The sequence below is a fragment of the Delphinus delphis genome, chromosome 11, assembly GCF_949987515.2.
Source record: "Delphinus delphis chromosome 11, mDelDel1.2, whole genome shotgun sequence".
Lineage (NCBI taxonomy): Eukaryota > Metazoa > Chordata > Mammalia > Artiodactyla > Delphinidae > Delphinus > Delphinus delphis.
The window spans coordinates 42,449,402-42,476,066 of record NC_082693.1 but is presented as its reverse complement, the minus strand read 5'-3'; the positions used below and the strand labels follow the sequence as shown (position 1 = coordinate 42,476,066).

The 26,665-nt window shown below is 41.2% G+C and overlaps 1 protein-coding gene and 1 pseudogene across 4 annotated transcripts in view; one reads left to right on the top strand and one right to left on the bottom strand.

The window, feature by feature from the left end:
- Nucleotides 1-26,665, top strand: part of LOC132433732 (cyclic AMP-dependent transcription factor ATF-7) — a 92,677-nt gene that overhangs the window by 49,029 nt on the left and 16,983 nt on the right. For all 4 annotated transcript variants that reach the window (XR_009521201.1, XR_009521202.1, XR_009521203.1 and 1 more), the window contains 4 exons: nucleotides 14,727-14,823; nucleotides 20,759-20,877; nucleotides 23,960-24,097; nucleotides 26,113-26,270. Coding sequence is in view for 1 of the 4 variants with exons in the window: in XM_060024896.1 (XP_059880879.1) it covers nucleotides 14,727-14,823; nucleotides 20,759-20,877; nucleotides 23,960-24,097; nucleotides 26,113-26,270 (512 nt within the window). In the remaining 3 variants the exon portion in view is untranslated. The remainder of the gene's footprint in view (nucleotides 1-14,726; nucleotides 14,824-20,758; nucleotides 20,878-23,959; nucleotides 24,098-26,112; nucleotides 26,271-26,665) is intronic.
- LOC132434558 (potassium voltage-gated channel subfamily E member 3-like) lies at nucleotides 18,238-18,635 on the bottom strand (annotated as a pseudogene).

Genomic DNA, 26,665 nt, shown 5'->3' with positions numbered 1-26,665 from the left:
GCAAAGTGCTAAAAAAAAAAAACTGTCAACCAAGAATCCTATATCCAGCAAAGCTGCCCTTCAAAAGTGAGAGAGAAATTAAGACATTCCCAGAGAGGTAAAAGCTGAGGGAGTTCGTGACTGCTAGACCTGCCCTGCAAGAAATGCTGAAGGGAGTCTTGAAAAGTGAAATGAAAGTATACTAGACAGTAACTCAAAGCTGTGGGGAAAAATAATCTCAAGAAAGGTAAATACATGGGCAATTATAAAGCTAATATTATTACTGTAAGAATGAATGACTTGTAATTGTACTTTTTGTTTCCTACATGATTTAAGACAGTAATACATTTAAGGAAAAATATTTATATTGTAAAAGCTAGTATTACTGTAACTTTGGTTTGTCACTTCAAATATTGTTTTTCATGTAATTTAAGAGATTAATGCATTTAAAAAATTATTTATGTTTTGGGGTCCGCAATGTATAAAGTTGTAATTTTGTGACATCAGCAGCTGAAAGGGGTAGGCACAGAACTGTAAAGGAGCGGAGTTTTTGTATGTTACTGAAGTTAAGATGGTATACATTCAAATTAGAGTATTAAAACTTTAATATATTAAATGTAATCCCCATGGTAAGCACAAAGAAAATAGTTGTAGAATATACACAAAAGGAAATGAGAAAGAAATTTAGACTTTTCACTACAAAAACTCAACACAAAAGAAGACAGTAATGCAAGAAATGAGGGGCAACAAAGCTATAAGACATATGGAAGACAAACAGCACAATGACAGAAGTAAGTTCCTCCTTATTAGTAATTACTTCAAATGTAAATGGATTAAACTCTCCACTCAAAAGACAGATTGACAGAATGGATAAAAACACTTGATCCAAAAAAGAATGCAGTATTGCCATTTGCAGCAACATGGATGAACCTAGAGAACATCATGCCAAGTGAAATAAGCCAGACAGAGAAAGACAAATATTATATGATATCAGTTATATGTGGAATCTAAAAAGTAATGCAAATGAATCTTTATAAAACAGACTCACAGACCTAGAAAATAAACTTATGGTTACCAAAGGAAATGGAGGCATAAATTAGGAGTATGGGATTAACAGATACACACTACTATATATAAAATAGATAAGCAATAAGGATTTACTGTATAACACAGGAAACAATATTCAATATCTTATAATAACCTATCATTGAAAATAATGTGAAAAAATATATATGTATAACTGAATCACTTTGCTGTACACCAGAAACTAATGCAATATTGTAAATCAACTACACTTTAATAAAAACAAAACAAAACAAAATACCCTATATGATCCAACTGTATGCTGTCTACAAGAGACTTACTTGAGACCCAAAGACACAAACAGGTTGCAAGTGAATGGATGGGAACTTCCCTGGTGGTCCAGTGGGTAAGACTCTGTGCTCCCAATGCAGGGGGCCCAGATTCAATCCCTGGTCAGGGAACTAGATGCTGCATGCATGCCACAACTGAGTTCTCATGCCACAACTAAGAAGTCCACAACTAAGAGTTCACATGCCACAACTAAGAAGTCCATGTGCTGCGACAAAGATCCCACATGCTGCAACTAAGACTCAGTGCAGCCAAAATAAAAATAAATAAATAAATAAATATTTTTTTAAAGTGAATGGATGAAAAAAGATGCTCCATGCAAATAGTATCCAAAAGAGCAGAGTGGTGGCTCTACTAACACCAGAATAAATAGATTTTAGATCAAAATAGGTTACAAGAGACAAAGAAGGACATTATATACTAATAAAAGTTTCAGTGCAGTAAGAAGATGTATCAACTATGTATAAGACTCTTAGAAGAAAAATAGGACAAAAGCTTCATGATATTGGATTTGAGAGTGATTTCTTGGATATGACACCAGAGGAGCAAGTAAGAGAAAAAAATAGGTCGGATTTTATTAAAATTAAAACATTTTTGTACATTTAAAGACAATGTCCACAGAGTAAAAAGGCAACCAAGGAATGGGAGAAAATGTTTGCAAGTCATATATTGGATACAGGATTAATACCCAGAATGTTTAGAGAATTTCTAAAACTCAGCAACAGCAAAAAAACAACCTGATAAAAAAATAGGCGAGGGACTTCCCTGGTGGCGCAGTGGTTAAGAATCCGCCTGCCATGCAGCGTACATGGGTTTGAGCCCTGGTCCAGCAAGATCCCACATGCCGTGGAGCAACTAAGCCCGTGCGCCACAGCAACTGAGCCTGCATTCTAGAGCCCACGAGCCACAACTTCTGAGCCCGCATGCCACAACTACTGAAGCCCACGCTCTACAACAAGAAAAGCCACTGCAATGAGAAGCCTGCACACTGCAATGAAGAGTAGCCCCTGCTTGACGCAACTAAATAAAGCTCATGCACAGCAACGCAGACCCAACACAGCCATAAATAAATAAATAATTAATTAAAAAAAAAATAGGCGAAAACGTTGAATAGACATTTCTCCAAAGAAGATATACAAGTAGCCAACCAGCACATGAAAAAATGCTCAATATCACTCATCATTAGGGAAATGCAAATCAAAACTACAGTACTACTTCACACCCATTAGAATGGTTACTTAAAAAAAGAAAAACAGATGATAACTAGTGTTGGCAAGAATATGGAGAAATTGGAACTCTTCTGCCCTGTTGGTGGGAATGTAAGATGGTACAGCCAATGAGGAAAACAGTATGACAGTTCCTCAAAAAATTAAAAATAGGGTTACTATATGATCCAGCAATTCCACTTTTGGGTATATACCCAAAAGAACTGAAAGCAGAGATATTTGTACAACTGTATTCATAGCATTATTCACAATATCTAAAATGCAAAAGCAAACCAAGTGTCCATCTACTGATAAATGGACAAAAAAATGTGGAATATACATACAGTGGGCTATCATGCAGCCTTAAAAAGAAGGAAATTCTGCAATATGCTACAACGTGGAGGAACCTTGAAGATGTGCTGAGTGAAATAAGTCACAAAAAGACAAATACTGTATGATTTCACTCATATGAGGTGCTTAGAGTAGTCAGAATCATAAGGACAGAAAGTATAATGGTGGTGCCAGGGAATGGGGGGAGGGGAGAATGGGGAGTTATTGTCTAATGGGTATAGAGTTTCAGTTCTACAAAATAGAGTTGGAGACTTCCCTGGTGGTGCAGTGGTTGAGAATCTGCCTGCCAATGCAGGGAACATGGGTTCGAGCCCTGGTCCGGCAAGATTCCATATGCCTCGGAGCAGCTAAGCCCGTGTGCCACAACTATTGAGCCTATGCTTCAGAGCCTACGCTTTAGAGCCTGCAAGCCACAACTACTGAGCCCACGTGCCACAACTACTGAAGCCCACGCACCTAGAGCCCGTGCTCCGCAACAAGAGAAGCCACCGCAGTGAGAAGCCCACGCACTGCAACGAAGAGTAGCCTCCGCTCGCCACAACTAGAGAAAGCCCGCACGCAGCAATGAAGACCCAACACAGCCAAAAAATAAATTAAAAAAAGAAAAAGAGTTATGGGGGATGGATGGTGGTGATGGTTGCCAACAATATGAATGTATTTAATACCACTGAACTGTACATTTAAAACGGTTTATATGGTAAATTTTGTGTTATGTATATTTTACCACAATAAAAAAATAAAAAGAGAGCAAGAGGAGGAGCAGAAAAGATTTATACTTACTGCTTTCCTGTGATACTAGGGAATCCCATGGAAGTTGAGGTGACCAGGACTTTCTAAGTACAATGAAACCTGAAGTAAAATTATATTTTTCAATCCCATAATAAACAAGATTCATAAATAAAATAAAACTAAAATACCTATTTTTCCTCAGTTAAACTGACAAGAAATTATATTTGCCACCCTCTTTTCTACACTGCCCAATCCCTGGTTGGAGTTGGCCTGTATGACCTTTGGAGCTTGTTTCCTTTCTGCTGTGATTTATTAGGCAAAAGATACCACCCATGGGACTCATGATTTTTCACATTTGTCATAAACAGGAGGAGGGAACAGGAACAAAAATAAAATGAGTGATTGGGTGTGGCTGAGTGGTAAAAACTTCTGCTGCTTAGAGGAATAGTTGCATCATTGGTCTGTATGTTATGGAATAATGCATTAATGTTAATCCCAGATCCTAACAGTGAAGATCCAGCAATTCAGTGTTGACTGTGGGTTTGAATATCATTTTTCCACTCCCCAACCCCCAACTGGTTTGTTGATTTGATTGTAATATACCTTTTCCTCTTGTCAGATTCTCCAGGGTAAACTTTGTAAACAGAGGAATCCAGTTCTTGACATGGCTTGACTCCTGTGGGATGCTGATATTCTGCCCAGTAAAATTCAAGTAATTGAGATCCTAAAAGAAAATGCTTAAAAGGATGTGGTTAAAATTACCACTAGTGGTTTGGGGAGTGAAGAAGGAAAAGGTTGCTGTTGATGAATTGACATTTTTTGCACAGAGCATTTTAGTTGGTAATAAAGTTCAGCAATGGACTCAGATACCCAAAGAAAGTAAATTGACTCACAAGACATGGCACCGGTATCCTTTCATACAACAGCAGTATAACTCCAGTGTACTGAAAGTGTCCTAAGTGCCTTTCTGTAATAAAGGGAATCTGGTGTCTAACAAAACAGTGGGAAGGATACACTGATTCTCACTTATTTGCATGATGAAATATACTTTGGAAGTGGAGATGGAAAGGGATCAGATCATTCTGAAAGTGTGCCCTGTTAAAGGTCTTAGAATCTAAAGGTGATAAAGCTTTTCAACAGTTTTTCTCATACCACTATATAAAACTTGACCTAATCACTTAAAAAGGAATTTATTGAGCGCCTATTGTGTGCTCTCCACGGGGTTAAGCCCCAACATGGGGTTGGTGGGGAAGGTAAGGAATAAGTGTAGGGGAACTCCTTGGCGGTCCAGTGGTTAGGACTCGGCGGTATTACTGCCGGGGCCGGATTCAATCCCTGGTTGGGGAACTAAGATTACAAAAGCCACATGTCATGGCCATAAAAAAAAGAAAAAAAGGAGTAAGTGTAGGATACATTTTTAACCCTCTGGTAGTTTATAGTTTAAAGGATAAAACTATATCCTTTATAGTGAGACCATGTAGACTAGAATTCTAAATTATATGGTGCAGATTGTTCAGAGTACCATACAAGTTCAGGAAAGATAGACTACTGAAAATTAGAGAAGCTTTCAAAAAGCAATTGGATTTCAGCTGGACCTTGGAAAGTTGTAGTACTTGGATAAACTGAGGGGAGAGAGGAAGGCATGTCTGAGAATAGGGCGATTGTGTGGAAGCACAAAATTGAAAACAGGTGGATTTTGCAGATCAGTAGAGACTGACCTGGATAGAAAGTGTTAGTGGAAAAATAGGAGAAAATAAAGTTATAAAAATACAAGAGGACCAGGGACTTCCCTGGTGGCGCAGTGGCTAAGAACTACCTGCCAGTGCAGAGGACACAGGTTCAAGCCCTGGTCTGGGAAGATCCCACATGCCACGGAGCAACTAAGCCTGTGCAGCACAACTACTGAGCCTGCGCTCTAGAGTCCACAAGCCACAACTACTGAGCCTGTGTGCTGCAACTACTGAAGCCCACACGCCTAGAGCCCGTGCTCTGCCACAGGAGAAGCCACTGCAATGAGAAGCCTGCGCACCTCATGAAAAGTAGCCCCCGCTCGCCACAACTAGAGAAAGCCCGCACGCAGCAACAAAGACCCAACGCAGCCAAAAATAAATAAAATATTAAATTATTTTTAAAAAATCATTTACAAAAAATACAAGAGGACCAGAAAACTAATAGATTTTACATTGCTTTAAAATCTCCTTTGGAAATGATTTCAGCCCCCCCTACCCTCTGAGTCAAGAAATTCTTCCCAATGATTTAAATCCCCTTTGCTGCCATTTTGATCTTTTCCTGTTGTCTTAATTTTTGAAATTCTATTTGTTTCTTATTCTGAGCTCCTCCCATTAGGGTATTCTTGGTCCCCACTGGGCCCAGCCTTTAGTTCCATAGGAAAGAGCTGGTGTTTACAATATCAACTCTCCTTTTGAATGTTGATGATGAAAATACTCCTACCATTGTACACATGGATAAGAGTTTTATAAGTTGGGGATGCTTTGTAGCCCTTTAATGAGATATGCTAGTTGGCATTTATTCAACAGCTGTTTATTAAGCACCCACTATGTGCAGGTACTGTTCTAAGTGCTTGGAATACTTCCACGAGCAAACATATGAGGATTCTTGCCCTTGAGGGGCATATATTCTATCAGATGGCTTCTCTGCTAGAACAACTATCAAATAATGTCTCTCCTCTCAAAATTCCTTCTTTTTACAAGGGACTGATTTAGTCAGCTGCCAGAGTCTTCTAAGACACTCAAACAGCCTTCCCCAAGCAGAAAATTCCTCAATCCACAGACAAAGAAATTTACCTTAGGTACAATTTGGTGGGGTTTTCCCCCTCCCTTTAGTTTATACTCCTTCATTCCCCTGACAACATTTTCTCTTAGAATATTTTGAGAAGAAGTTTCCTGTTCTTATTTTTCCTCTGTAAATTACCTTGCTCACACATGCAGCCTATGAGCTGCTGCTGCTGTGGTTGTATTTATTTGTTGAACAATCCTGTACTTTGAAATGATTCATTCAAGAGCCATGAAGCATTCAAAGCAGGATGTGTGACTCATTTCGTAAACAGCAGCATCTTGAAGTAGAAAGCAGGAGCCTAAGATTGACTAAGGTACAAACGAAAGTTATGTTGGATTGAGGTATGTGTATTTAGTCCCTTCCCTTCTCCCTTTCCCCACTTTCCCAAATATAAATGATGCATTGGGAATAGAAGCTCTGCAGTGAGGGTGAGAAGCCTTATTAAGACTGTTGCTGATCTCCCAGTTTCTTCTTTCAGGATATGTGATCAGCTGAAGTGATTAAATAGTGTTCAAAAAAAGGTCAGCTATTCTTGCCACCCTACTCAGCACCAAGATCACTGTATTCTATAGCTTTCTACCTATAGTTCTCAGTTTTCTCCCGCTTTTTCAAACTATTTTCTTTCATCAGAATATGCCCAAGTGTAGATACTGTAATAAAAGAAAGCTATTCTGTCCATGAAGCGCTGCCAGACCCACAAAGTTTGGAGAAGAGAGTAGTTAGGTTTCAGCGTAAGTGACTTTCAGACTATCATAAATATAAACTCAGTTGCCTGATAGTTTAGGCATTCAGGGCTCATTTCCTAATAACTAAAGAGTTCTGATTTGTCTCCTTCCCCCAGCCTACTCTTCTAAAACAAGGAAAGGGACGTGAATTAATCATAGGTCAGGATATAAGAGCATTTTTAAATGTGAGACAAATCCACATGGAAACTGGAGCTGTGGTGGCCAAAAACAACATTTCAGGAATGAATTTGGCTAGGGGTTGAGTGCATACTGCACAGAAATTTCATTAGTCACAAAACTTTACCAAGGATTTACTTGAAACTACTACATTTCTGATGCCCATATGCTTGTGCTTGGCTCAGAGTCAAAAGACAAACATTTAGCTTTAGTTTGGCCTGAGCTCTCATTTGCCCTGAGCCTTCTCTTCAATTCTGTTTAGTGTTGCTGTTTCAGAAAGCTTCTGGGAGACTAGTCTTAACGGGATTAGGAAAAGAACTCTAAGCACTGACTTATTTAGAATTATTCTACAAAGAAAAACTAATTTTTACTACAATACCGGTCTGCCTTGAGATTTAAAAAGGGAAAGAGGAGAGAACTAACTGAATACATGCTGTATGCCAGGTACTAAGTGTTTTATATAATTATTTCATTTAAAAGCTTAAGAAAAGTGGGGTATGAGGGGGCCTTCTGGGGTGCCCGAGATATTTAATCTCTCGATCTGGGTTGTAATTACACCAGCATGTACTTATATAAAAATTCATTGAGCTGTATACTTGAGATTTTTTACAGTTTGTATACATTATACATCAACTTTTTAAAAATTAAAAAATTTAAGGCTTCAGGGACTTCCCTGGTGGTGCAGTGGTTAAGAATCCACCTGCCAATGCAAGGGACACGGGTTCGAGCCCTGGTCCGGGAAGATCACACATGCCGCAGAGCAGCTAAGCCTGTGCAGCACAACTATTGAGCCTGCGCTCTAGAGCCCATGAGCCACAACTACTGAAGCCCGCACGCCTAGAGCCCGTGCTCCGCAACAAGAGAAGCCACCGCAGTGAGAGAAGCCCGCGCACGGCACGAAGAGTAGCCCCCACTTGCCACAACTAGAGAAAGCCTGTACACAGCAACGAAGACCCAACACAGCCAAAAATAAATAAATAAAATAAATTTTTAAAAAAATTTAAGGCTTCATTCACTGACATGTATTCCTGATTTCCAGTTCACACCATGCTTGTTCTTCAAGCCATTCCTAACTTTATTTGGCTTTGCTTATTTTGTCAGTTTGCTAGTAGGTAGGATTCCAGTTTCTTTTCTTTTTTTCATTAATTAATTTATTATTTATTTATTTATTTTGGCTGCATTGGGTCTTCATTGCCGCGCGCGGACTTTTCTCTCTGGTTGTGGCGAGCGGGGGCTACTCTTCATTGCGGTGTGTGTGCTTCTCATTGCGGTGGCATCTCTTGTTGTGAGCACGGGCTCTAGGCACGTGGGCTTCAGTAGTTGTGGTGCACCGGCTCAGTAGTTGCGACCTGCGGGCTCTAGAGCACAGCCTCAGAAGTTGTGACGCACAGGCTTAGTTGCTCCGCGGCATGTGGGATCTTCCCGGACCAAGGATCGAACCTGTGTCCCCTGCATTGGCAGGCGGACTCTTAACCACTGCACCACCAGGGAAGTCCCAGGGTTCCAGTTTCTCATCACAGCAGGATGGGTGAGAATGAAACTTCCTAGAAATGGAAACTTTTTATCAAAACTGTACTTTCACTGCCCATCCTAATACTAATACCACTTTTCAGATTGACTTCCTCATAGTCCTGATATTCCATTTTATGCTTCTTAACATTTCTTAAACTAAGAAGATTTCCTTTCTTGATTTTTTTTTCCCTCCATTGGGGAGTAAAATTCAGAAGTAGCCAAAATTGTTTTGATTTGCTTTTTCTGTTACCTCCTTGCTACTAACAAGGCAGTGCATGAGAATTCCATTTAGTCTTTTCTCCCAATTACATACAGTACCTTCTGTCTCCATCTTCCTAATTTCCCTATCCTAAGTATTTGCAGATCAGTAGTACGTCAGCCATTTTATGAAATGAGGTTGGGAGTTTTCTGCCTGTGTTTTTTTCCTTCCAAGTTTCAGATCCAAAAACATGTGTTGGCAGTTTGGCAAGAGAAACTAAAAAACAGCCCTTTTTTTGGTTTGTTTGTTTCTTTCTTTCCCTGTTATCTTGTAGCAGGGTTTCTCAGCAGAGACACAAATGACATTTTGGGTCAGATAATTTTTTGTTTTGGAGACCTGGCCAGTGCATTATAGGATATATATCAGCATCCCAGGCCTCAACCCTCTAGAGTTCGGTAACATCCCCCAAGTTGTGACAAGCAAATATTTCTCCAAACATTGCCAAATGTCGGGGGCAGAGTTGCCCCTTGTTGAGAACCACTGCCATATAGTATAAACTGTATTTAGAAAAAATGTGTGTGTGGGGAAAAAATCAAGTTTGGGGAATTCCGTGGCGGTCCAGTGGTTAGGACTCCACACTTTCACTGCTGAGGGCCTGGGTTCAATCCCTGGTTGGGGAACTAAGATCCCACAAGCCACGTGGCATGGCCAAAAAAATAAATTTAAAAAAAAAAAAGAATCAAGTTTGGCACATGATTAAAATTCCCATTAGATCTTCGAGCATGTTATCTAGGTCGGAGCTGTCCAAAAGAAATATATTGCAAATCACAAAATGCAAGCTACATATCTAATTTTAAATGTTCTAGTAGAAACATTAAAAATCAAAAATAAACAAGTGACATTAATTTTAATAATATATTTTATTTGACCCAGTGTATTCAAAATATTGTCATTTCAACATATAATCAAAATAAAATTAATGAGATATTTTACATTCTCTTTTTCTTTTTTTGTACTATATCTTTGACTTAGTACAGTACATCTCAGTTTAGACTAGCCGCATTTCAAGCGCTCAGTAGCCACACGCGGCTAGTGGCTGCCGTATTGGATAGGGCAAATCTAAATCATCTTGGTCTATAGATAGGGTACAAATTAGCACATAATACTTTCCCTCTCCCATTTATGCCAAGAAGCTGTCCTGATTCACTTACTTGAGCAAATAAGACTCTGAACTTTATTGTGTTGCTATTCAAATCTTCTCCCAAGGCATATAAAATGCCTTCCTGATCCACTGTAACTCAAATTCTTTAGCCCCCATTTTGAATAATATCAGCCCTCAGTTTTCTTGGAGATGGTGAATATCTACATGTTTATTGATAATTATCATTATTTACCCTACAACCAGAGTGAATGTTCCCTAAATTGAGTGGCTCTTTGCCATAACCTTAGTCATAGGTAAGAGCAAAGAACAAAGGAGGACCCACGAAGGGTATTAACAAATGGGAGAGCTAGATTTTTAAATGGGCAGTAATTCAGGGCTTCCCTGGTGGCGCAGATGGTTGAGAGTCTGCCTGCCGATGCAGGGGACACGGGTTCGTGCCCCGGTCCGGGAAGATCCCGCATGCCGCGGAGTGGCTGGGCCTGTGAGCCATGGCCACTGAGCCTGCACGTCTGGAGCCTGTGCTCCGCAACGGGAGAGGCCACAGCAGTGAGAGGCCCGCGTACCGCAAAAAAAAAAAAAAAAAGGGCAATAATTCAAAAAGGAAATCCTTTTGGGAGCCCCTAATCTATTTTTTAATAAGGTCAAATTTTTATCACTTAATAATTTTAGATGTTTTAACTGAGAAATTGCTTTTAGAGGTATGGTTTCCTAAGCATGTGGTTCAAGATTGATCTAGAGAATTCTTGAGTTAACTCTTAATAAACGAGAGAGAATATAAGGAACAATGAAAATCATAGCCAGAGTGACATTCACTTTGATTTAAAAAAAAAAAAAACTTCAGTAAACTTTTATTCTCTCCCTCCTACTCTGGGCATACAAGAATTGTGTTAGAAATAGCAGGGAGAGATGACCGGAGCCGAGACCAGGCCAGTGCCCTGCTTCTTAAAATTCTGCCCTTTTGGCTCATCCTCTGAAGCATACTACCTGATTTAGTCAGGAGGGATTCTTAATTTTTGTGGTGTCATAACTCCCAATGGCAGTTTGGTGAGGCCTATGAACCCCTTCTCAGAATAATATTTTTAATTTTTTTATTTTTTTTTATTTTTTTTTTGCGGTACACGGGCCTCTCACTGTTGTGGCCTCTCCCGCCGTGGAGCACAGGCTCCGGACGCGCAGGCCCAGCGGCCACGGCCCACGGGCCCAGCTGCTCCGTGGCATGTGGGATCTTCCCGGACTGGGGCACGAACCCGTGTCCCCTGCATCGGCAGGCGGACTCTCAACCACTGCGCCACCAGGGAAGCCCCCAGAATAATATTTTTAAATCAATAAAATAAAAGACATAGGACTATAAAGGAAGCAATTATTTTGATATATAGTTATTAAAAATGTTTTTTAAATATTTGATAATTAACATATGTGCTTTTTTAAGCATAATGCTGTCTATAAGTTCTAGTGGTAGGTCTAGTGACTATCATAATTTTGAAGTAGTGATGAGTATAAAGGCTATTTTGAGATATCTGCAATAACTATAATGTGATATGAAAATACGTGCAATTTCTATTATGAATTAGGAATGCTAAATTTCAGTTAGAGTTTAGTGAAAATAAAGACGTGATTTTTTTTTTCTACCCACATTCACAGTTATCAAAACCCTCTGAGATGCTGATAGGTGGGAGATCCCTTCAGTCACCTTCAGCCTTCAGTCCTCTTCATATCCCAGCTTTTGATTTGGAAAAAATAAAGAGCTCAAAGGGGAATAGGGTGGTGTGGAAGGGAGTGGGGGGTGTGCAGCAGAAAACTAGAGAACTAGAGGACAAACAAGAACTAGAGGACAAGCAAGTCAGGACTGTGCAGAGAAGTTGTAACAAGAAGCGGAGTTGCCTTTTAAAATATTAAATAGTCCTGGGCTTCCCTGGTGGCGCAGTGGCTGAGAGTCCGCCTGCTGATGCAGGGGACGTGGGTTCGTGCCCCGGTCCGGGAGGATCCCACATGCCACGGAGCGGCTGGGCCCGTGAGCCATGGCCACTGAGCCTGAGCGTCCGGAGCCTGTGCTCCGCAGCGGGAGAGGCCACAGCAGTGAGAGGCCCGCGTACAGAAAAAATATATATATATATTAAAACAGTCCTAACAAGAGCGAAACCTGGAGGTTTAAAATCTTTCTCCAAGGGACTTCCTTGGTGGCACAGTGGTTAAGTATTCACCTGCCAATGCAGGGAACACAGGTTCGAGCCCTGGTCAGGGAAGATCCCACATGCCCGTGGAGCAACTAAGCCCGTGCGCCACAACTACTGAGCCGGCGTGCCACAACTACTGAAGCCCGTACTCCTAGAGCCTGTGCTTCACAAGAGAAGCCACTGCAATGAGAAGCCCACAAACCGCAACAGAGTAGCCCCCGCTCACGCAACTAGAGAGAAAGCCCACGCGCAGCAACAAAGACCCAACGCAGCCAACAAAAATGAATAAATAAATAAAATAAAATAAATTCTAAAATAAAATAAAATCGTCCTCCAAGCAGTTTTGGATAAGCTGTATTTCCAATAGTAGAAAAGGACTTTTTTGCATGAAAGTCATTCTTCTGTATTCTGGAACATTGTGCCAATTTTTTAAAGCTACCTACAGGAAATTTCCTTCAAGTTACCTATAAATGTATTTTTGAAAAAAGATTGTTATTACCATTACATTTTGAAAACGTATACCCGTGTAATCCACTGTTCTTCCTATCCTTGTGAAATGATGGTTTTTTCCTCCTTTTTAGACTAGTTCTGCTCATTTCCTTTTACTGAATACCCAGCAATCCCAGACCCTCCACGGTGACTTGTTTAACCTAGAAATATACCCATGGTTAACAGACTGTTCCCCCCCCTTTCCCACCCCCACCCTAATCTCATTAGGAAAAATCTGTGACTGACAAAGTTGATATCTACGGTTCACCAGCGATAGAGAAAACTAAAGTTCTTGGCTAAATATCCCCACACTTTATTCGGTTTTGTCCTAGATCCATTGGAAACCACTAAGGCAGTGTTCTTTTGACTGTTGTACTTCTTGATTCTTCATATTTTCATTGAAATTTTCCTTCACCCTTCAGGCCTATAGGCCTAGCCTGGAAGGATTTTAGGTCTTAAGCTGGCTTTAGTTGATAGGGCTCAGAGCAAATTTGGGAAAAGCTACTTTTAGATAAAATAAAGGAATTTAAACAGTTCAGTGTTGCTTTCTTGACTGGATAGGTGCTAGGATGGGGCCAACTCCTGTCTGGTTTGCAGTCAGGAGGAGCTGTGGATAGAGGGCTAAAGGTAGTTTTGGTGGGAAGTGTGTATCTATCTAATGAGGAAAGTGAAAAGAGAGGACTAACCAATCATTATTTTTAGAAACAAAAAGACAAATAGCACCATGTTTTGGAGCCTGGCTGGTGAAAGAGCTGTGGAAAACTGCAGCATCCAAGCTGTTACTGTGTTGCAGGCATGTTTTAATGAAGGAACTAGCCAGCCAGCCTCAGAGGAAATTTTGAGTGTATCATTGTTCTGAATTACTGCTGTTCATCTGTTCCCTTCACCTCCCCCTTCTGAAGAAGGGGTGGGAGCATAAATTATTGTCCAGTAACACTGTCTTACTTAGTCATAAACTGAGGCAGACCTAGCCTCACATTTTCATTGTCCTTTCACCCAAACCCTTAAATAAGTAAAATCTCTATACCATCTCCTTTTTCCCTTCCCTCATCCTGGCCACAGGCTTCTCCCTACCCAACAAAAATTTTTTGCTTGCATTTTTATTCTACCATTATATAGCCAACAACATTGCACTGGCCCCTTTATGGCTGATGGAGCCCAGGCGGCCTGCCCGATTAAGGGAGACAGCATTTGGCCAATGGGGCTGGTGTGTGCCATTACTGCTGGCTGTTGGGCCTCTGTCCTCTACAGCTCCATCCTGGCTCATTAAAACCCTGAGCCAAAGATCTGGGCAGACGCCTGCTGCAGCACTGTGGGGGCCAGGAAGTTAAATTGTTCTCCTAATCCTGCATAATTTATCTCCCTGTTAGCCCGCTCATAAACAGTCCAATTCAGCCCCACTGTGGTCTGAATTTCCTATTTTTGTGATGACCAACTAGTACCCAGCCTTTCCCTTCTCCTTTCTTTATTATTTTTATTAAAAATTATTTTCCCCTTGTTTGCTACGAGTTTGCCTTAATGTTTTTTTCATTTGGAGCCTCCTTCCTGGATCCCACTTCACCAACAATCTGTCCATTTCTCTAGTTTGGACCTGATATTACAGAGCAGTTGGTGCTATGGTCTTCCCCTTACCCTCTCCTCCAAGATTTCTAGTGCTTTGTTTTCTCCTTCCCTATTTTCTCTTTTTTAATCCATCTCCTCTCCTTTTCCATCATTTCCATTTTTTCCTCCTTTCTATTCCTTCTCCAGTCCCTCTTTCCAGGGACCAACCTTGTTGCGGGATGTTTGGTAGGACATTTTGAAAAGGCACTGAATGGCTTATTTTTTTTTCACATCTCTGCTTCTGTTTCCTTTCAGAGATTTACAAACGAGGACCACCTGGCAGTTCATAAACACAAGCATGAGATGACATTGAAATTTGGCCCAGCCCGAACTGACTCAGTCATCATTGCAGGTATTTGCTGCCCCAGAAGCCATGTGCCTTGATATCACCAGACAGTTAAGATTAATACCAGGGACCAGATGTACTGGGAGCTGTACTCCCCTTCTCCCATTAAGAGCCCTTATGTGATCTGCATTTAATCAGGAAAGAGGAACACTGAAAGTTCCCAAGTTTCTATTGTGTCCTCCACTCTCAGTTTTTAATACGATTGGGTTCTGTGGTTTTTGAGGTGGGTGTGTTGAGGTTTTGTTTTAGCTTTCTTTCAGTCTATTCCCTCCTTGCCTTCTTTTTATTAGGACTTTGGAAGATTTACAGACAAAAGACGCCTTTGACATTTCTCCCTACCCACAGTGAAGGGGTGAACAAAAGAAAGCAAGAGAGCCAACCTAGCCTGGCTACTTCTCCTCCACTGGGTGTCAGTGTCGTCTTCCCCCCACCCCCAGTAGGCAGATTGTCAGTTTGTAAATTCAACTTCCCTTTATGAACCCAGACACCATTGAGGACAAACAAGACACTTAGTCAGTGGGACTTTTCTAGGCCGATTTGGGTGACCTGGAACCTCTCACTGGTTTTTTTGGATATTGTTTTGCTTACCTATGCCATTCTCAAGGGAGCATTCTCAGCAACTGCTCTCAAACCGTGCAGCAGTTCTGTTGTGCCATTTTCAGCTAGACAAACAAACCAAAATGGGTTTTTTCTTTTGATACCGTGAGGGGTTCTGACTTAGCCTGAGTTAAAGCAAGCTTACCCCAATGTTTAACCAATGGGGGATTTAGTTGATGATTACTGTATTATATCAGTTAATAACTCAGGTAAGGCACAATTTCTCTAAGTACTACTAGCCAAAATGCTGCCTGAGACACAGAGAAGGAAAGAGAGGACCTCCTACCATACTTCTGTACATGAAGAAAGGGGCTTGCACTACAGATCTCCTGTTCCTTATTAATTCAGCAAGTATTTGTCGAGTATCTACTGTTTGCACCAGGCACTTTGCTCGAGTTGGGGACATTGTCATTGATGATCCTGCAGAAAGCCTGGGGGAGGTCCTTGGAAAGAGTGGAGAGGACGTGAGCGTATATGTAGGCAACGCATACTTAAGTTTATTGTCAGGGCGTGTATACATGAAAAAAATGTTTAGTATTTGCAGCCAAGTATAAGTGAATAATACAAACAGTATCAATACTAAGAGAATTATTATTAAGTGAAATTGATTGGAGAAGTTTATGAAAGAGTTAAATTTGGGTCAAAGTTATCAAGTTGGAGAGGTTATTCCAAATGCGTGGAAGGGCCTATGCCGCCCTCCAGCAGTGGGGAAAGAAATTGATACAGGACAATGCCAAGGAGCTAAAATGTTTTCCTGTTATTCTTCACATTCTGTTTTGGAGTGTTCGCCCCATTGCACACTTCAGCTATCCTATCTAGTCTGGTGATTCTCGTATCTCTAAATTAAGACCTGGTTATCTCACATGTATTTCAACACCTTATTGAACACTTACTTGGCTGTCTTTCTGTCATTCAAATCTTCATGTTAATGACTGTCAATTAGGGAACTCCTTGTCCCCTAAACCAGCGGTCCCCAACCTTTTTGGCACCAGGAACCGGTTTCATGGAAGACAGTTTTTCCTAGGACCACGGGCAGGGTGGGAGTGGGGGGGTAGGGGTAGGGTTCAGGGGGTGATGGGAGCGATGGGGGGCAGCAGATAAAGCTTTGCTCGGCTCACCTGCCGCTCACCTCCTGCTGTGCGGCCCAGCTCCTAACAGGCTGCAAACTGGTAATGGCCCGCCCAGGGGTTGGGGACCCCTGCCCTAAACCAATTCCTCTCCTTTGTTATTCACTGATAACAGTATTATCAAAATCTTGAGTTGTTCTATTCTTTCTTCAAATTCTGACTGTTCTGTTCTTTTCTGTTCTTCCTGCCATCCTCTGTCACTGTGCTTGAATTCCTCCATAGTCTCCTAGCTGGCCTCCTTGACTCGTCTCTCATTCTAATCCACCTTTCATTCTGTCAAAAAGCCAGACTTCCTGAAATTCTTCTCTGCTCAAAATCTGTCATTATCTTCCTGTTTGCTCTTACTTTAAGGCTATTTATATTTGGGTTTTCAGGCTTTCTATAACCTAGCCCCATGGTGTCCACCCAATTTTATTTTATTTATTTATTTTTAAGTGTCTAGCCAGTTTATACACCACACTGGTAGTAGAATCAGGGCTGGTTCTCTTTCCACTGAATCAGGTACCTGCCTCTTTTAATATGATAATCTTCTAGGTGTGATAATAATCTTCTAGAAGTAGATTTCAACTTGATATCAGAAAATTTCTCACAGAATTCATTCAAAATGTTAGAGGCTGCCTTAGAGGTAGTGAAGTCCCCAGGACTGGAGATGGGGCTGGGAAGGGCACTGGGACATGGCTGGAGGGGCACAGGAACCATGGAGCTAATGAGGCTTAACATTCAGGGCCCTGTACTCACATGGTTCCTCCTTAAGATCTTAGGAGGGGCCCTAACAATGTATTAACATGGTGATATGTTTTTGTAGTACTTGCAAAAATAAGATATTTTAAAATTCTTTTTCTTAAGGAGGGCCCCCAGAATTATATAAGTTTCAGGCCTAGATCCACTCCTAGGTAGCACAGAGTTTTGCAAAGCACTAGGCAAGGAGACCAGAGAACCTGGGTTCCAGTCATGGCACTGCTTTGGCCCAAATGGGCAGAATGGCACTTGCTCTGCTTCCCTCACAGGGAGTAAAATCACAAATGTTAAATGGGCTGAAAAACATAAAATGTGAAAAAATACAAGTAAGTAACATAACTTAGATTTCCTGTCTGTGTTATGGGATAATTATCGCTGTTTCTCAGGTTATTGAAGATAACACATCAAAAAATGTGTCCTCAGGGCATTTTCCCGTCTCATTTCCCTCTGCTACAACTTCCTCTAACCCCTAGCCCCCAACACTACAGCCACTAGAACACTCATTTGTCATCATCTGTTGCCACTTATATATATATATATATATATATATATATATATATATATATATATATATATTTTTTTTTTTTTTTTTTGGCCACACTGCACGGCTTGTGGGATTTCAGTTCCCCAACCAGGGATTGAACCCAGGCCCTTGGCAGTGAGAGCGCAGAGTCCTAACCACTGGACCGCCAGGGAGTTCCTGCCGCTTTTATGTATTTGTTCAGAGGGCTCCCACTGTCTGTAAAGTCTATCTTTGCTGGAAAAAATCCTTATCAACAAGGCCTAGTTCTGCCAGATCCTCTCCTCCTACCCCAGAAATGACCTCCCTTAGCACTGTTTCTTGCTGATCTTACAGACTAGGACTCTGAGGCCTGATGTAACACATAGCTGAGTTCTGGGGGCCGCACAAGATAATCCTCAGGAATCTTGATCTTCTGCCATCCCCGGGCTCTTAACATCAGAGCATAGACACCTGGTTCTTGATGTATACATGATAGGGGTCACTGCGCTTATCCACTTTGCAGGAGCGGGTGTATCCCAGGATGAGGCTGCCCACAGTGGCAGCAAATAGGAACATGATGAAGAGAATGTACCTGTAGGAGTTGTCATCGCGGCCAGGTAGGGTGGTCTGCCTCTCCTCAGTCAGGTTGTCTGACCCTGGCCGGCAGAGCAAGTTGCTGTGAAGAGTGGCATTTAGAGCCTTCATCACAGTGTGCAGGCTCTCATACCAGGTCTCAGTCCCATTTGGTGGTCTCCATAGCAACAGGGATTCAGGTAGGGGAAGAATCGGAGGATGCTCTCCTTCAGAAGCCTTCCTGTTTCTTGTCCTCTCTGATCAGCCCTAACTCTCTCCATTTAGGGGTACCATTCTGTAGTCCTGCCGGTCGGCAAGGCTCCTGGGGGTGCCGTCTGTTCATTGGACACCTCGTCCTGGGCTCGTGGGTGCCCCACACTGCACCCCAAGGCACTCCGCCAGCCCCTCTGCTCGGAGCCTGCGGTCAGCACCGCCTGCGCCCCCTCCACTATGCGCCCCACCCAACTTTAGATGCAACTTACATCCCTAACATGGGATGTAAGTTGACATAGACATACCTTTTTCTCCTCATCTATATATTGGTGCCCATACCCTGCCTCTCTCTGTGCCTTCACCTGACTTACTCCTCTTATCTTCCTAATCTTCTCTCTTCTCTACCATCTGAAGCCATTCTTTAAAGGCCCAGCTCAAGTCCCGCTCCTTGAAACCTTTCCTAACTGCTATCATTAATTTGTCTTTATTTAGTTTCTATAACATTTTTTTTCTCTACTGTACATGGCACCTATTTTTTTGTATACTATGATACTATATATATAAATTGATTTCCTCAACTGAAAAACATACTCTTAGTTCTCTATGGCAAGAACCACGTCTTATATTTGGCCCAGACTCCTATAGTCCTATCTCCCCCTCCCCCAAATATACACACAAGTGTATGCTTATAGCACCAAAACACAGAATGTATTCAGTAAACACCTGTTGATTTCTTTGGAATCATCAGAGCAGGCTAAGGGTTTTCTTATACATTTTCTGGCTGTTTGGCTGTTTGTTCATGAATGGGAAAAGTTTATGTGAGCCTCAGACCAGAGATCCAAAAGGCCCTCTTCTGCCATAGCCATGCCCTTAGCTGCCCCGTCCTGTTCCACTTGAGTCGTGACTTTTTCATGTGCCCTTACTGAAGTACTCTCTAAGCATAAGGGAATATTACCTCCACTCACCCAGAGATGGAGGGAAAGTGACTTTATCGTTGGCCAACCAAAGCTGCCAGAGAACCTTTTAAAACTATTTTGGGAGGTAGTGGTAATTTTTCCAAACATTCTTTTGATTCAGAAGAGGTTTTGTTTAAATAAAAAAAAAATTATGTTGTTTCCATGGAAAATCCCACTGGACTATTCCCAGTTGATCATGCTAGAAGGAGCGATTTTAGCCCCAGGTCTCACTCCTTAAAATATCATTTAAACATTGTTCTATCCCTATCATTCAATTTAGTGGTTTGGAGTATGAGATGAATCCCTGAGGTGATTAGTATGTCAAGGAAAACTATCATAATAGAGTTAGGACCAGGGAACAAGATTCAACTGACCTAAGAGAGAAGAACTAGAAAAACTGGGTGGGGAGAGAGAAGCTCAAATCTAAAATTCAGGTCGCTTAAAAAGTTCCCATGGCTTACCAAGAGACTTCCTCTTCCCAAGGGCAGAGGCACTGTGCTGAGGAAAGATTTGTGCAGCCTCTGAGAGGATATTTTGGCTGGCAAATCTAAATCCAAATATCCTCGTTTCTCGAATTTGCTCTCAGACCCAGGTCTCTATGAAATGAGCTCTATTGTTTGCAGTTTCCTTTTCTAGCTCATGATCTTGCTGTCTTGTTCCCCAGACCCTAGATTTGCCTGGAATGCCTTCAGAAGGTAATAGACCCTTACCTCAGTGACAACTGAAAGACAAGACACCATTTCTTACTTGGTAGCTTTAGCAAGTAGACTCAACCATCTGATCCTCAGTTTCTTCTCCTCATCAGATTTTAACGTCCATCTGCGTATACCTACTCACTTCAGACCTAGCAGGGAGTAAGTGTAAAGAGAAAATGTCACTTAACTGTACTTGATTTTCCTATCTAGAGGTTTCACAGACTCCACCTGGGTGGGCGGTTTTGTTTTGTTTGGGGGTGAGGGAGCTGAAACCAGCCTCTGGGAGAAAGGTGGTTACATAGATAGTCACACAAAAACATTGTTCTAACTTCCCTCTGCTGGCCTTGAGGCAACACAGCACAGACACCCTCTGGTGGTCTAACACCAGTCTTTACTTACTAGAGCTCAATTAAAGCAAATTTGCCTGAACACAGAGATTCACTCCAAATAGAAGAATAAAAATGTGTTCTCTATGTGCTCTCAAGTTTTAATTTCAGGTCAAAACTAAAATAGAGGTTCCTTTTCTTTTCATGTCTACAGATCAAACTCCTACTCCAACTAGATTCCTGAAGAACTGTGAAGAGGTGGGGCTCTTCAATGAACTAGCTAGCTCCTTTGAACATGAATTCAAGAAAGCTGCAGATGAGGATGAAAAAAAGGCAAGAGACGGGACTTTTGCTGAAAAACTGGTAGTGTTCAGATCTAGGCAACTTTCATTGTGTCCTGCGATAATTAATAATTAAGCAAATTAATAATTAATTAGCTTAATTGGTTAAAGCACAAAATTATGGGCTTGGTTCTGTAGAACCAGGTAGTACTCACAGATCCTAGTCAGCCACTCAGGTCTTTAGGTGGTCCAGATGATGGATCAGCACAAGTGTTGGATCTTCATCAAAAATCAGTCTTCTTGCTCTTCCAGTGGAGCATTTTCAGTAATCTGTTTTTTAATTATTTTTGTTCTGAATATGTTGAAGATGTTAAAAAAGATTATAAATTACTCAGATTTTGTTAGATAACATCTTTTTTGCTAAATCCCACTCTTTTCTGAGCTAATCAGACTTGTCACCTGGACTGTTTTATTCAATCAGCCAATCAATAAACATTTATTGAATTTCAACTCTTCTTTGTTTCAGTGTATATCACTCTTACCTTCAAGTAGCTCTCTAGTAATATTCAAGACATTAAGCTTAAGGAAGGATGTTCTTAAAGCCTTTCAAAGGAGATCAACAAGGATGGTGAAAGAACTAGAAATTAGGTCACTTTGGGAACATTTAAAGAAACTGAGGACATTTTGCTTGGAAAAGAAATTTTATTGGAACAAAATTTCAGTCTTCAAACATTGCTAGTTGAAGAGCTTTCCTGTAAAAGAGGGGTTAAACTTAATATTCTCTGTGCCCCAGGGGTAGAAATAGGACCAGGATAGGAAGCTATAACAAAGTGTGTTCGTTTATGTGTAGGCCACTTAGTATAGATATTGTAGAGAGGATTAAAATATTGGAATCACTTCAGATTCTGAGGTGCTGTGATTCTGACTTTAACCTTTATATTCAAGATCCCTAGAGAATCCTTTAGTGTGGAAGATCAGAGGAAATAGTTCAAGAAGCAGAGTCAAAGAAAAATAATTCCCATGGAATAAGGGTTTTGGAAAAAAAGGAAATTGAGAAGGTCAAAGTTTACTGTACTTTAGAATTAGAATTCTGGGTTATTAGTCACTATGTAAAATCATGTTTGTGTTCCATAATAATTCAGAAAAAATTCCAGTATATCTAAAACATATATACATTAACACATGTACCTCCCATAATTGCGTGGTACAGTGAGGCATGGAATCCCATGAGAATATAGGAAAGCCAAGACATAAGAAAAAATTTCCAGGAGGAGCTCTTTTCCTCTTAAGAGGGAGATAGCAGGTAAATCAAGAGAGTTTGTGCATGATTTTTTCATCCATCTTAAATTATAAGAATGAAGTTTTCTTATCACTGGGGGTCTTTCCAAGTTCCATAGCTTTTCTGTGATCTTCATTTCGTGCTGTCTCCCGCAAACTAAAAGAAAGTGGGGAAACGGTGGCAGATATTTGTAGTTCTTTCAAACAGCAGAACTAGCCACAGTCTGCTTGTCATTCTTTTTCTTCAGAGACCCAGGTCCGTCATCAATCAGTTGCTTCAACCTATGTGGTATAATTTTATTTTACAGTTTCCTTACCTCATCCCCCCTGTCATTTGTCCCTCCCCCCAAACAATCAGTCAAATTGTTTCCACCAGGATGTGAAGGATTTTAAACCAAACTCATTATAGGCAAATTCAAGAAAATTAACCTCCTTTTAAGGCTCCAGGTCTTTTCCACTTCCATTTTAGCTCACTTGACACAGGAAGCCATTCATAGTTAGGCCTCTACTCATTGGGCATCTCTCAGTGTTTCTCCGTGCTGGGTCAGGGGTGGTCTTCACGTCTACTTGATGAGAAGCACAGGCTCAGTGGAAAATTGTCTCCAGGAGTGTTTAATGAGCCCCAAACTTTTCTGAACCACAGCTTTTCTAGGAGATTCCTCTAGCAGATTTTAAACTTGTGATTGTATTCACTTAGAGGCCTCTCCTTCCTACAGCCCTCTGACTTCAGGGATCTGAGAATTAGCCCAACTGGACCTGACATCTGTGTAGAAAAAATGAGGACAGAAATGAAATCATCTATGCTGTTGCTCATCCTTATCAGATTGGAGAGAAGGAACCATTACCACTACATTACCATGTATTAGACACTAGATTATCTTTAGTTTGCTCAAATACCAATATTTCTAGTGATTAAGATAACAAGGGATAAATTAAAAACAAGCTCCTCTTTCATCAAGAAACCTAGGATATGGGAAGAATAGAACAAAGGACGCACTTTGTCATGAAACTGAACTGCAGTGCCAGCTCTCCTATTGTGGCGCAGTATCAGGGTCATCTCAGATGGTTTATTGTTCTCTTCAAAGCCACTTATGGCTCCACAGTTCTGTGAGTTGATTGCACTACTGCCAGAAAAGTACTCTTTCCTTTCTGGATTTCTCCAGTTGTGCTCCTAGAGCCAAGTTCTAATTTCTTTCACTGATGAAATGACCAGCCTTTCCTTTCTTTGTTATCCCCAAACCCTAACTTCTAGCCTCTAGCACCAGATTTTGGGGTGAGAACACCATCAAGCATGGAGAGTTCCCCAGAAAAGATATTTCCTGTTTTGTTGACAGTACTTTAATAGCCAGTTTGATTTGGTTTGCTTTTGATAATTGGGTAACCTAGTCATTCTGATCGGCAGAAAATTTGTTCACAGCTCGCTAGTAGCCAATGGAGCTGGTTGCGAATACGAAGGCACTGGATTCAGGAATTGTGCTTTCCTGAAAAATAATATAGTCATTGTATTTGCATGGATAAATGACATCTTTTTTTATTTTCTCCTTTCAGGGCCTTTATAAGCATTTTAAGGTTGCTTTTTTTTTTTCCCTTTCGGAATTTTTATAAGTGTTCACCCGTGGCGAGGCAGATATAACTTCATTTTATAGGAGGGAAACAGAAGCCCTGAGAAGTTAAAGGATTTGGCCAGAGTTGTACATAAAACCTGGGCTCCACATTTCTTTGACTTTCAGTTTGGTGCTTTGACCAAGGACTGAACTTCTTAGAAGTATATTCCCTCATCTTTTAACTGGGAAGGTATAGCTTTAACTTGAAGGGAATCATGAGGTTGAACTATGCTCACTTCTCTCTTTTAACAGGCTGCTTCTGGGCCCCTTGACATGTCTCTGCCTTCTACACCAGACATCAAAATCAAAGAAGAAGAGCCAGTGGAAGTAGACTCATCCCCACCTGACAGTCCTGCCTCTAGCCCCTGCTCCCCACCACTCAGGGAGAAGGTAAAACTCTACCAAGAGTCATCTCAAACGTTAATTGATAGATGAAGTTTTGATGCGTTTGTTGTATAAATATTGTGTGATACAGGAGGATTGATTTTATATATATATTTTTTTTTTTTTTTTTTTTTTTTTTTTTTTTTGCGGTACGCGGGCCTCCCGCTGCTGTGGCCTCTCCTGTTGCGGAGCACAGGCTCCGGACACGCAGGCTCAGCGGCCATGGCTCACAGACCCAGCCGCTCCGCGGCATGTGGGATCTTCCTGGACCGGGGCACGAACCTGTGTCCCCTGCATCGGCAGGCAGACTCTCAACCACTGCGCCACCAGGGAAGCCCAGTTATATTTAAATAAATGTTAATTGTTTAGAAGATTCATATAAATTACACCTATTCTCTGACCCAGCAACTCCACTTCTAAGTCTGTATGGAAGAGAAATTAGTGCATATGTCCACCAAAAGAAGTATATAAGAAAGTTCACAGCAGTTGTATTCGTAATAGTCAAAAAACTGGAAGCAGTCCAAATGTCCATCAACAAGACTTGTTGCATATATAAAAAGTCATTTAGTTTTATTTTATGCTTTAGATTAACGTACTTTATGTATGTTGTACTGCTTCAATTGATAAGTGGAAAAGAAAAATCACATAATTCATAAATTGAACATTAAACAATTTAGAAAAAATGTCTTCCCAGAGGGAAGTTTTCTAGTGATTCAAAGGGAGTATCTGTCAGGATTCTGATTATTATTATTATTTTTTTTGTGTGTGTGGTACACGGGCCTCTCACTGTTGTGGCCTCTCCCGTTGTGCAGCACAGGCTCCGGACGCGCAGGCCCAGCGGCCATGGCTCATGGGCCTAGCTGCTCTGCGGCATGTGGGATCTTCCCGGACCGGGGCACGAACCCATGTCCCCTGCATCGGCAGGTGGACTCTCAACCACTGCGCCACCAGGGAAGCCCTGATTATTATTTTTTTAAAGGAAACTTTTTGTGAAGTATTTTTAATAAATTTATTGAAATATCACACACATACAGAAAAGCACATAAATTGTAAGTATACAGCTTACTGAATTTTCACAAAGTTTACAGCTTATGTAACCAACACCTTGATAATTTCATCATAACCTCAGAAGGCCCATCATACCTCCTTCCAGTCTCTACTGTGCTACCAGTGGTTATTAATTTTAATATCCACTGTGGATAGAGCATCTGTACCTCATCTTACCTCCCTCCAAAACTGGTTTGCTAACATCTCAAAACTACCCTCTCCATAAACATTACAACTGTATCCCCCCTCCTCTTTTCATCAGCAACCAGGTCCTAGAGGCTGTTGAGAGATGTTTTCAGGGCCACTGTAGGCACTGGCAGTCTAAGGTCCTTACAACTTAACAATGGGAAGCAGTTTGTTTTATCACAATATGATCATTATTCAAACTTCCGTAGCCCTTTCTTTAAGGGGTCTCTAGGAGACGTTGGGTTAAGACCAATTGGGTTGCCTTATCACCAGTCTTATACCTGTCTTTTCCCATTAGAGATCAGTGGACACTTGAGCATCAAGTTTAGAATGAGAGTATCTAGATCATGAAAAATTATAACACTCCTGGGACTTCCCGGGCGGTCCAGTGTTTAAGACCCCACGCTTCCACTGCAGATCCCTGGTTGGGGAACTAAGATCCCACATGCTGCACGGCATGGTCGCCTGTCAAAAAAAATTATAACACTCCTTAGAATTTATATGGTACTCTAGTGCTTCTACAGAAATTTCAAGTGATCTGCCAACTGTCATCTCACTCATATAGCCATCATCCCTGAAAGGGAGATAGCCAAAAGGTCTTAACTCAGCATTCCTACTGAATGGGTGAGTGAGGTATGGGTCCATGATCACGATGGAATCAGGTCATGATTTACATGAGTAGTCCAAGTGCTCTTTCCAATAAATTTATACTAGATTTTACCAGCTATGTATTTCCCTATAAGCAGTCCCTTAAAGCATTTTGTGATCTGTTGGTGTCTTCTCCCCAGGATGTTGCCCCAAAGCCTGTTGTGATCTCTACGCCCACACCTACCATCGTACGCCCTGGCTCCCTGCCTCTCCACTTGGGCTATGATCCACTTCACCCAACCCTTCCTTCCCCAACCTCCGTCATCACACAGGCTCCACCATCCAACAGGCAACTGGGGTAAGTAAAGAGAGCAGGGAGAAACAGTGAAGCCTGAATGTCTTTCCTCTGTGTGAAATTATTTGATTAAATAGAGACTGTTTCTGAATACTCAAGGAAAACAAGTCACTGAGATTGTCTCTCAACATAAATTTTTCACCCCATAAACAGAATCTTCTTTACCTTTTTAGTAGACAAGCAAGAATTTATTTGGTGGTGTACTGCCTTAACTTGGAGGTTTAATACTTCTTCGATCTAAAAGAAGAATCCTTAGAACTTTAGGAAGTTCATTATAGTGGTGGAGGTCACACAGGGAAGTATATATTTAGTTCTTGGCTTCAATCATATGGATGTTTATGGAGGCGCTGAAACCCATTAAGTCATCTTTTTTTTTTTTTTGCTGTACGCGGGCCTCT